General features: G+C 45.9%; 2 protein-coding genes across 5 annotated transcripts; both read right to left on the reverse strand.

Moving 5' to 3' along the window:
- Positions 1 to 193: 193 nt before the first annotated feature.
- Positions 194 to 6,582, reverse strand: LOC6727315 (protein hairless). 4 transcript variants are annotated; one of them, XM_016175698.3, is made up of 6 exons: positions 6,356 to 6,581; positions 5,167 to 5,894; positions 4,920 to 5,093; positions 3,559 to 4,310; positions 1,850 to 3,401; positions 194 to 1,683 (listed from the first exon to the last, which is right to left on the reverse strand). In XM_016175698.3, exons 2-6 carry the CDS (start codon positions 5,840 to 5,842, stop codon positions 1,655 to 1,657), a joined length of 3,183 nt encoding a protein of 1,060 aa, XP_016033849.1. In that variant the 5' UTR covers positions 5,843 to 5,894; positions 6,356 to 6,581; the 3' UTR covers positions 194 to 1,654. The 4 variants fall into 4 exon arrangements, 3 of the variants coding, with proteins under 3 accessions (XP_016033849.1, XP_016033851.1, XP_016033850.1); XM_016175700.3 differs by having other exon boundaries at positions 5,980 to 6,581; XR_001599909.3 differs by having other exon boundaries at positions 194 to 1,499; positions 1,559 to 1,683; positions 5,167 to 6,582.
- Positions 6,583 to 7,220: 638 nt separating this feature from the next.
- LOC6727316 (neurogenic protein mastermind) lies at positions 7,221 to 10,627 on the reverse strand. Its single transcript, XM_002102667.4, has 5 exons — positions 10,397 to 10,627; positions 9,995 to 10,287; positions 8,875 to 9,939; positions 8,417 to 8,637; positions 7,221 to 8,334 (listed from the first exon to the last, which is right to left on the reverse strand). Exons 1-5 carry the CDS (start codon positions 10,406 to 10,408, stop codon positions 8,141 to 8,143), a joined length of 1,785 nt encoding a protein of 594 aa, XP_002102703.1. The 5' UTR covers positions 10,409 to 10,627; the 3' UTR covers positions 7,221 to 8,140.
- Positions 10,628 to 10,828: the final 201 nt, after the last annotated feature.

Consider the following 10,828-nt stretch of genomic DNA (forward strand, 5'->3'; position numbering starts at 1 on the left):
GTTTAGCCGACTGCCACTTGCTTAAACATTTCGAACTGAAAATTGTATGTATTGGTTTTTTAAAAAATAAATGAACCTACTCCATTTTTCCATTGGAAAATATTTTTGATCTGTCTGGAACAGATGTGTTTAGTTCGGATTTTGTTCAGTGCATTAAGTTTTAAGCAAGTTTCAGGCGGCCTTGTGCAAACTGTTCTTGACCTCATATGGAATTCGTTTTGTTTTTTATTCTGCGTAATCAGATACAAAATATACAGTTACTTGTTAAAATCCGTTATAAAAATAGTTATATTAAATATATTGGTTATTTCTCGCGTATCGATTAACTTTTTGTTGTGTAAAAATACTGTATTTACAATTACAACTATTTACTTACACATTATCATATCGGTAAATATAAATAGACATTTGATTTATATAAATAATTTAGAAAATATGAGAAACCGCGTTTTGTTTTTGTCTTTTTGCGTTAGGAATATGTTTTTTATTTGTATCAGTTTCAGTTGTACGAGTTCCGGTTTGAAATTGTCTGCTTAGGATCTTTTTGCTTTCCGTTTCTTGTAAATTTGTCGTATATATGTGGATTTTTTGTACATTTTATTTGTTTTTGATTGGACAGCCATTGACAGCGAATTTGCACTAGGCAAAGTTATACTATAATAGTTTTGATGGTGACAACAATCGTGGAGGTTAAATTTAGATCCGCCGAGGATTCAAATTCAAACTTCAACAATTTCTTAGAATTGAGTATAGATATATTTTACTTTTTACAGTCTGTCAAAAATGTAAGACAAAAATCTCTTTAGATTTGAAGTACAGACGAGTTGTATGGTTTTGGATTGCTAGTATCTTTGAACTATTTTAGAATGATTATTCCGAAATACCACAAAGATACATTTGTAAAGTTACTTAAAAAGTTGGTGTCGTATACAATCTGCTTAGTGCATATTGCTGTCAATTGCATTTTGGACCACGATATAAAGAAATTCTAAAGTTTTCACCATAGAATACCTGCACATGCTTGCATATAAATGTTTTTATAGTAAAGTTGATTTTCTTTTTAATATTAATTTTTGTATCCCTAGTTCTGTTTCCATTTTTAAAGGCACAAGCATTTTATAAAAATCTGTTCATGTAGTTTTGTTAAATATACTTTAAAATGTTATATTCTGCGATTCGTAACTAAGTTTTTCATTTTTTTTTCTAAAAAAATTCAGGTTCAGTCTGTTTCAAGGAAATGTTTTGATGAAAAAAAACGTAACTCTTTTTTGAGATTCTTTAAGACTTGCATTTTATACATCCTATAGAAAATGTTTTTATTAGTATTTCTTTCCATTAGTCGGCATAGAATAAAATTCCTTTGCATATTTTAACCAGCTTGTCGAAAATAAAATTTCTCAACTGATTGTATAAAGAGTTCTGGAACGGGTTTAAAAACATAGTTGAGTTTTTCATCTCTTCTGTATGCGATTTTTAAATGTTCGGCGCTAAGTGAGAACCTAGGTTTAAACAATCGGGTTACAACTAAACTATCAGCGAACTTATCAAATTATATTACGTGTATTGAATGTCGTCTTAAGCGCTACTAGTGCGAAAATGTTCTTAACTCGAATGGTTGGCCCAGAAACTGGGGCAGCTGGGGCGTGTGTATGTCTCAGTGCTTTGACAGATTCAGTGGTAAGTCTAAGGAAGAAACAAATAGGAAACATGATTAAATGGTGTTTCACGTGCATTAAATTGACAACATAATATATGAATATGTAATATATTTTCTTCAGACATTGCCAGAGGAATGAAAATCGAACCATCAAACTGCTTCCCGTTATTGGTGCACTGATTGAATGCTTACCTGAACTTTGTTCATTCCTTAGGCTACTAGTATGAAACATTGCGGAGGAGCTGGCGCCCGAAGTGGCCGCCGAGGAGGAGGCCGATGCGCTCGAGCTGCTCGGCGAAGTGGAGGCGGTGCGATGACTGGACGTTGCAGACATTTGGTCGGTACTACTATCAGTCAGTTTTGGCGTGGCCAGGTGAGCGGGAGAGTGGTGGGTGGTCAGTGCAGCCGGGTGCGGATGCTGGTGCGGATGAGCCAAGTGCGGATGCGTGTGGGGACTGGGCGCCGGCTGTCCGAAGGCGGCGGCAGCTGCTGCAGCGGCAACAGCCGCTCCCACTCCGTTATACGCGAACGCGTGATACGCCGATTGTGGCGATAATCTCGCAGCAGCAGCTGCAGCAGCGGCGGCCGCTGAGCCACCGGGTTGTGGATGTGGCGACAGCAGGGGCGACGCTCCTGTCTGATAGTGGTGCATCCACAGCGGATTGTGCCTCAACGCCGCCAGTGTGGATATGTACGGGTTGTATATCGAAGGCGAGGGAATGTATGCGGCAGCGGCCGCTGCTGCCGCCGCTACTGCAGCTGCACTGCTGTTCGACGTGGGCGGCGCCGAGGTCGGACTAACGGCCGATCCGTTTCCGTTCACCTGGGGCGGTGGCGGGTACATATAGTAGTGCAGCGGCGAGCTACGCTGTAGGTGCGGCTGCTGCTGCATGTGCCGCCGTTCCGGGGGCGATGCACTCCGGTCGCCGGGCGAGGGACAGCTACTGCTGCTGGCCGACGGTGAAGCGAACTCGCGTCGGATCGATGCAGTCTTTTTGGGCACAGTACGCGGCGTCGTGGCAGGCGATGCTGGGGAAGAGCGCGGCGGCGACAGGTCCTGCGATGCTGAGCCCGATGTGGAAGGACGACCTGCTCCCGCATAGGGATCCCTGTAGAAGGAGTGGCCATAGTCTACGGGTGATCCCGCCGAGTACGGTGGCGAACGCTTCTTGGTTCCCGCATGCGAGGGCGATTTTCCACCCCCGCCATTGCTGCCGCTCACATCGGGCGACTTTGGCGAGGTGAGCAGGGCGCGTGGATAGCTCGAGGAACTGGGCTGGTACATTGAGTGCTGTGGATGGTGCACATTGCTGATAATAGCTGCCGGATGATCGCCGCACTTCTTGCCAGAGGAGGAGGATGATGAGCTACCGCTGCCACTGCTCCCACCTAGCAGTGAGTGGATACTGTAAGAGCTGTTGAGCCGCGTTGGCTGCGTTGACAAGGTCGCTGGCGAAGTACTAGATGAACTGGAGCCGGGACTGGGGCTCGGCTTTCCTTGGGGAGGCGCCAAGTTCATTGGTGACGCCTTCCCAGCCGGAGACGAGGTCGAAGTTCCCTTAGCCCGACTCCGTTTTCCTCCAGCACCACCGCTACTTGTTCCACCGCTGCCGTTGTTTACGCATCCGTTGTCCTCCAGCGACACCTTTTCGAACTCGCGCAGGATTCTCTTCCTTGGCGACACGTGCTGGGTGTGGTACTCGACTAGTCGGCCGGCTGCTGTCGCCGATGATGGTGGAGAAACCTAAAAGAAGATATTTAAGTGGTCAATTCAAAGTTTTTTCTTTATGAAAGTCCCTAACTGGATTTACAACTTTAACATAAGAAAGATTTACAACAAAAATGCAGTACATGATAAACATTTGAAACCGCAGCTGCAGGTTGTGCAACGTAAAACTTACTTTGTGCGTCAAGGCGTGACTTAGACCGCCACCAATGCGCTCTGAAGGCGTCGTTGTCGATGCGATCACAGCTGATGTCTTCGACATTTGCTCAAGCCGTGCTGGTACGCCATCGATAAGCTTCTGAATGATGCTGCTCAACTTGGCTTTTGGCTTTGATTTGGATTTGGGTTTCCCAATGCTCGCCTTTAGATCGCCGTTTAGGTCACCATTTACGGCATTCGTGATTCTGGGAGGCTCTGTCATGGGTTCCTCATCCTCGCTCGTATTCATCTTCTCAACAGTCTCATCTTTTGGTTGTGTTTCCACCTGCTGACCAGGCGATGCTTCTTTTGACTCGCTATCATCGCTAGTCGCCTTCTTAGGCTCCATTTCGAGCCGTTCAGCATCATCCTCGCCTTTGATCGTTTCCGGTTTTTCAATTTTAATCTCATTTGTGGATGTGTCCGCCACAGCAACATTTTCAATTTCAACGGCCTCTGCAGCTTCCGCTTTAAGAGTATCGTCTCCATTTTCCGCCTTGACTGCCATCGCGAAAATCGGCTGCTGATCCTCGCTGGTGGTCAGCGGCTCATGGGGCCGCCGTCGTTTGCGAGCGGCTGTCCGGAGAGCAGCCTGTCCAAGCGTACTGTTCCTGGGGCGGTGGAAGAAGAGCGACAGCTCCTTAGATATGCCGCGCCTGGGTCGGGACTGTTTCCAGGGCTGGTCTCGCTGCCAAGGAGAGGATTGTATCGAGCTGTTGTCGTCCGAAACTGTAATGAAGAGGAATATTAACGCAAGGTGCACATAGAAACATTTTAGTAGGTCATTAAAATTTGGCATAAATAATTATTTGCTTTTGTTAAAAAGAACCAAGTATTTAATTGTGACTGTTAACAATTTCTGAAATAGGATTTACATGTAAACACGGATGGAAGGACTTCATATTTTATATGATCAAATTGGACTACTGTCATACAAAGAACATGACCGATTGCGTAAAATTTCGTTGTTTCTTATTATTTCATTAATACGTTTAACATAATTTCGTAGATTTTAAATATGATATTACAAATGCAGAATGCATACAGTTTTAAAAGAGATCAGAGATTTTAAACATAGGTGTTTTCGTTTCTTCCGGTTTTTTGTTTGTTTTCGAAATTGGACTTTATCCTCTACGTGCCATTAGAACCATTTAAATCAAATAGGCACATGTTTTTTATAACTGCATGTGTTTGTAAGCTTCGACCACTCGAATTAATCTAGCTATCTACACTTGTTTCAAAATCCAATTCCTTTTACTCAAATTTCATTCCAATCGGGTCGAGTAATTAAATGGAAGGGGTAATCCGTTGGGAACTACTATGCCATGTGTTACGTACAGCTCAGCGATGTGGAATTCTCGTTCTTTGGATACGCTGTGGTCACCGCCGACGTTGGGGTCACAGTTGCGGAGGTGGCCGCCGATGGAGGGCGGAAGGTCTTGCGCGTGACCGAGACCCAGCCGCTTTTATCGCCATCCTTGGACCGCGCCAGTTCCAATATGAATTTGCCATCTACGCAGAATAGTTAAAAAATTGTTTTCTTTATACTGCTCTCATTCGGTATAAATAAAACCGAGATACTTACCTTTGAAGAACTGCAAACGGCCACCGTAGCCGCCCCAGCTGTTGTTGCCGTGCGTCGATATTGGTGTCCTGCCCATATCAAAGCTTCCGCCGGAGTTGCTTCCCTTGCCGATCTTCGCTGTTCCCGCTGCCGCCGCTACTGCTGCAGTGGTGGGCAGTGAGCCTGTTGCAGCTCCGCCCAAGGAACTGTAGTCCAGGACGCCGCCCAGGACATCGATGGTGGGCTTGGACGCAGTAGCTCCAACGACGCTGGCTGCCACTGCGGCGGACGCAGCCATAATGCTACTACTTTTGGGCGTCTTGGCATGCGGCAAAAAGCCATTTGAGGCGGTGGAGCTGGAGGATGAGGGCGTTGTCGTTGTCGTGGGCGTGGTCGTCCTGCTTAAGTTGGCGGGCAGAGGCGGTGGCAGAGGGGGAAAGCTGGTGCTGCTACTGCTGCTGCTACTACCGTTTAGGCCATTTTTCAGTAGAAACTTGGCGGCCGCCTCTGCAATTATGCTACTAGAATTGTTGTTGCTGTGGCTGCTCTCGTTGCTGGCGTTGTTGTTTTTGCTGTTGCTGCTACTTGCTGCGTCGTCGTTGCTGTTGTTGTCGTTATTACTGCTGCTGCTGCTGTTGTTGTTGTTGCTGGAGTTACTGCTGTTACTGTTAATGTTACTTTTATGCTCATCGGTCATTGTTGTCTGTCTGTTGCACTCTGCTACGCTTGTGACGTCATTAAGACAGGGCCTTCAAAGAGAAACATTCGTTTGCATCGGGCAAGTTAGGCACAATTTCGCATTTCCAAACCGCATTGTATGGACAATTTAAATACCATTTAATTCATTGTTTTTGTTGTAAATTCCTCGCGCAGAGTTCGCGGCCGGGAAAAACGGCGCCGACGGCGTCGCTAAGCAAAATATGCCAGCTCGGCACGGCGTTAGGAGCGTCTAGCACCATTTTCATGTTTTGGGGCACCGTACCGTACCGTTCCCTATTATTATTGCACACACATATTCTTATTGCATTTTGGCCATTGGCCCATTCCACTGGACGTAATTTAACCAATTTCACAGGCACACACGGCGGGCCGTTCTGCTTATATGTGTTTCTTACAGGCCCAAATGTTAAGCGGAGGCAGCGCACAAAGAGAGCACAAAACGAAGTGCGGACAAGGTGGAGATAAAATGGAAAAAACGTTCTCCAATTACCGTCAGCGTATATATCGATTGCCGAATGGTGTGTGAAAGCGGAGGGCGGTGGACCGGACCGATAATTCCGTGGTCAGCGGGCAGTTGGGGGGCAGCTCTATTTCCAACCAATAAACTAATAAATAAATTTAAAAATTATCAACGAAAAACGCAGCTCGGTGCGCTGTGTGACCGTCAACTAAGAACGTCAAAATCCACGGCGCCAGTCAGCATGCTAGCAAATGTCATGTTTCCACTGGCCAATGCTATAGTGGCTGCATTCGCTGCACGTTCACATTAATGTTATCTTAATGTAAGCTTACACCCAGGTTGCTGTTATTGCAAAAAGCTAGTGCAAGGAATTCCCAAATTAAAATGCTTAAAAATAAAAAAGAATTGTGTTCTACACCTTTGGGTGAAAATCCAAAAACCTATATTTTTACAATTACAGTCAAATAAGATTACGAATTCTGGCAATTAGCGATAGCTATTAATGCTTAAAAGAACAATCTCTAGGGATTGATTTTTTAAAATAGTAACGGTTTTAAATGAGAAATAAAATAAATAAATAAAATCAGTTTATGAAACGTAATAAATGGTTGCTTTTTATAGCAATTGTTCAATTTAACTTTAATTTTAAGATTGAAAATGTAAAACTTTGCAAACAAAAAAAGGTTTTAGAAATGTTTGATTAAAAGTTAAGTCATTGGAACTATAATGTTGTATTTTTCCTAATTTATGCTGTTTCCAAAATATATCAATTAAATTTCAAGCACCTGAGATTATTAAATTGGATTACGTGTAGGGTTTTAAAGATTTTCAACGCGAAAGTTTAAGGATATGACTTAAAGCAGTTGATAATGTTACATTGAAAAGTTCTTTTTTGTCGTAGAATAAAATATTTATTTATTATTAAGTCCAGAAGTTAAACATTAAGCGATAATATGGTATGTTACGATAAATTCCCACACATCGGCTAGGTAAATACTTATGGTTGCAGGTGTCTTTTTATTGCGTATAATACTGTTTGCTCGATAATCGAATTACTGGTAATGGTGAGCTCGGGCGGGTTAAAACATATATATTTAAATAGCCCTTGCATGCGGAGTACAACCCTTCTTCAGCTTCTTAAATTTAAACACAACTCGCAATCTCGCGTTCGCCACCGCGGCCATCCATCCATCAATTGTAATTCAGATACTCTGAAATCCTAATGCAAAATATAATGTTAGTCTTACGCGTCTATCATGTCGATTATCAGTAGGTTAGTTTAAGTATAGGCTACATTCGAGTTGCTTTTGATATGGGCGAAAAGTCGTCGATTGCACGAGAATGGCTAAGAATATATGCTTAGTAGATATTGCACAAAGTAAAAAGTAAGACGTCACAACAGAGGGCACACAACGTAATAAATTAAATTTAGTTTTGTCTTCCGTTTGCCAACATAATTCAAATATCACAGACGTTTTGCCAATTGTTTAACTAATTTGCCGATTTGCTTCATAATTTTGCATGCCAAACTGGGAAACAAAGAGTGATGGGAACCAAATTCAAGCCGCGGAATTCGATACATATATATACCTAAATGTCAGTCAAATGTGGAAAATGTGAAATCAAGTCTTGTGTTGAACATGGCACGTAATTGCTAAAAGGAAAACTGGAGCCACGCCTACGAGGGTAAATTGCTACGCCTATCATCTATGCTTTTCTCTGCGTGTAAGTACTAAGTGTTCTCTAACTGCTGGAAGAATGTGAGTGGGTAAATCCGGAGCTATTGCATGCTACCCGATGAGCTCCAGCGCGCATCTAGTGCATGTTGCCCGATGGCAGACCCAAGGCGGCGCCCAGGTTAAGTCCTGCAGGGACACCGACTCCTACTCCCGCGCTCACACCCGATCCCACGTTGCCCTCGCTTTCGCTTTTCCAGGACGACACGGGTATGTGGGGAGCTGGGAGGCAGTTGCGCAGCGTCTGCACGATCTGAATGGTGTCCATGAGGGCTGTCGGGGAAGAGAACGAGCAAGCAGAAGGAGGCGGTCAGCATCTCAGATAGCGAAACCGGTTCCCAGCCAAGGTACTCACTTTTCTGCAGACTCTCACTCTGCTTGCCGTAGGGCTTGCACATCGAGGGACGTATGTAGGTTTTCATCCGCGACATGTTTCGCATCAGCTCCGCGAAGATGCGCACTATCTTGTCCTGGCCCACGGCCAAGTGATCCATTCGATTGGCGTCGCCGGTGGCCCAGGCTCCATTGTGCAGCGCCAGGAGATCCTTATTCGATTCTATTGAGTCCAGATTGGAACTGAAATCGGAAAAGTAAAATGAATTCAATTAAGTGCCTAAAGCAAACATTTAAAAGTGATCAATTTACTTTAACTTATAGTAAATAAAAAATAATATTGTAAATAACCTAATTCGTTACATATCAAATACATATAATATCTTATGTTTGTTTAAATAAAAAAATAAATAAGAAAAAGCATTTAAAATACTTAGATTAAATTACTATTTCTATTTTGTGCTAATAAATTCCACTCACCGCAAGGAATCGGCGACGTTCTTGTGGGTAATCTGGTCCAGCGAGGAATGAGAGGAAGACGAAGAGGATGAGTGTGGCGACTGCGATGGCGGTGGCAAAGGATGGTGTCCATGATGGGCCTGCGAGCCGCTTGCAGCTCCTCCTGCAGCAGATGTAGTCGTAGCCGCCGGAGGCTGCTGATTGGCGGCGACGGCGGCAGCCACTGCCTGCGATTGCATCAGGCCCTGGATTTGAAGATTGGCGGCTGCAGCCGCAACGGCCATGGGATCAAAGTGCTTGGGATCCAGCTGGGCGAAGACTCGCTGCTTTTCCAGCGGACTGAGGTGGTTGCTAAGCTTCTCTAAATTTTGCTGGGCGAGGACACGGTTTTGCTGTTGGATGAGAGCCGCAGTCAATTGCTGCTGGTGCTTGGCTGCTGCTTGCTGTTGTTGCTGCTGCTGCTGCTGTTGCTGTTGTTGCTGCTGCTGTTGTTGTTGTTGGTGATGGGCGGCGGCAGCACTGATCTGTGAGAGCTGTGTCTGGAGGCTGCTCTGCTGCTGCTTGGTCAGGTGCTGCAACTGCGGCGGCACCGGCACCTGGGGCACCTTAGCGCCCGTCGACTTGGACAGATCGATTTCCACGTTCGCCGAACTCGAGCTGCTTGCCACGCTGGAGGTGGATCCGGCTGCGGAGCCTCCTGGTCCAGATCCAGCTGCTCCGCCAGGCGGCAGATGGGCCAAACGCTGCAGGAACTCGGGAGTGTTTACGCCCGGATACTGTTGCTCCATGAACGGCATGGGCGAGATCCCCATGTGGTTTTTGTAGTAGCGACATGCGGGACTGGGGCACGACTGCACCACCTCGATGATGAACTCCTTCTCCATGCCGAACTGATCCCGACCGATGGTGTACGACTCAATGACTGCCCTCACCGTGGCATCGACACTAAGGTGCAGACCATGCGGACCCGACATGTGCTTTAGCATGACCGCATTGGCAAAATGCTCGAAGGGCAAGACAATCTTTCCATTGTCGCGCAGTATCAGCCGTCCCTGGGAGTCCAGGGTCAACCGGTTGGCCAGGACCCTTCAAGCGAGAAGGTTAAAGAAAATATCTGAAAAGACTCAAATCCACTACTTACTGCAGATAGGCGGCGCTGGGCAGCATGGCATTGTCCTTGAGATCGCTGAAGCACTGCAGCAGCTCAGCACTGGGATTCCAGCCCTTGTTCTGCAGATACAGCTGCAGCAGCATGTACAGCTTTTCCGTAACATATCCCACTCCTGGCATTCCAGCATTTGGCTGTGGCAGCATATCTCCGCCTGCCACGCCCCCGCCACCGGCACCACCTCCGGGTCCTTTGGACAGAGCCGCCTTCATGGTCTCAGACAGATCCAATTTGTAGTTATCGGGATAGAAGTGCTTGGAGTGCTCCTGCAAGGATCGCAATGATTAGTTCACACAATCGGAGACAGGGAAACCCGAGATCTGAGCTTGTAAGCGAGGCCTGCCACCTCCACCGCCACCGTCACCGCCCACTCACCAAATTGTTCATTTTCGTCTGGGACTGCGAATGTCTAATCTGTGCGGCGCCAGTGCAGCATCCTGGATTCGAATGGCCAACGGTTGCTGTCGGGAATCACCCGTCGGTCGGGGGACGAGACTGGGCTAAGTGGCGGCCACGGATCGGGGGAAAAAACTGTATGTGTCCGCCGCCTAATTGTGTTGTCCTTGCAAGGAAGAAGTGGGGGAGGCCAGCAGTGTGACCGTCGCACGTCGCGGCCAAAAGCTCTAAAAACGACAGACAGCTTAATGCCCGACTTTCATATACATAAGCTAATAATTTAACATTTGTTGGCGTATAAACATAAACATTATTAATGTGCTTAAACATTTACCTAAGGCATATAGATATTCTTCTGTGCAACTGTTTAAGATTTGATTAGGACAGCCAATATTCTTAGCTTTCGCACAG

The sequence above is a fragment of the Drosophila simulans genome, chromosome 3R (assembly GCF_016746395.2).
Source record: "Drosophila simulans strain w501 chromosome 3R, Prin_Dsim_3.1, whole genome shotgun sequence".
Lineage (NCBI taxonomy): Eukaryota > Metazoa > Arthropoda > Insecta > Diptera > Drosophilidae > Drosophila > Drosophila simulans.

Excerpts from the sequence above, each read along its gene's own strand:
- LOC6727315 (XM_016175699.3), bottom strand. The coding sequence starts at position 5,842 with ATGACCGATGAGCATAAAAGTAACATTAACAGTAACAGCAGTAACTCC. Across the intron at positions 5,094-5,166 it reads CCGTTTGCAGTTCTTCAAAG|ATGGCAAATTCATATTGGAA; the intron begins GTAAGTATCTCG and ends TATTCTGCGTAG. Across the intron at positions 4,311-4,919 it reads GAATTCCACATCGCTGAGCT|TTTCGGACGACAACAGCTCG; the intron begins GTACGTAACACA and ends TCTTCATTACAG.
- LOC6727316 (XM_002102667.4), bottom strand. Across the intron at positions 8,638-8,874 it reads AACGTCGCCGATTCCTTGCG|TTCCAATCTGGACTCAATAG; the intron begins GTGAGTGGAATT and ends TTCCGATTTCAG. Across the intron at positions 8,335-8,416 it reads GAGTGAGAGTCTGCAGAAAA|CCCTCATGGACACCATTCAG; the intron begins GTGAGTACCTTG and ends CTTCCCCGACAG.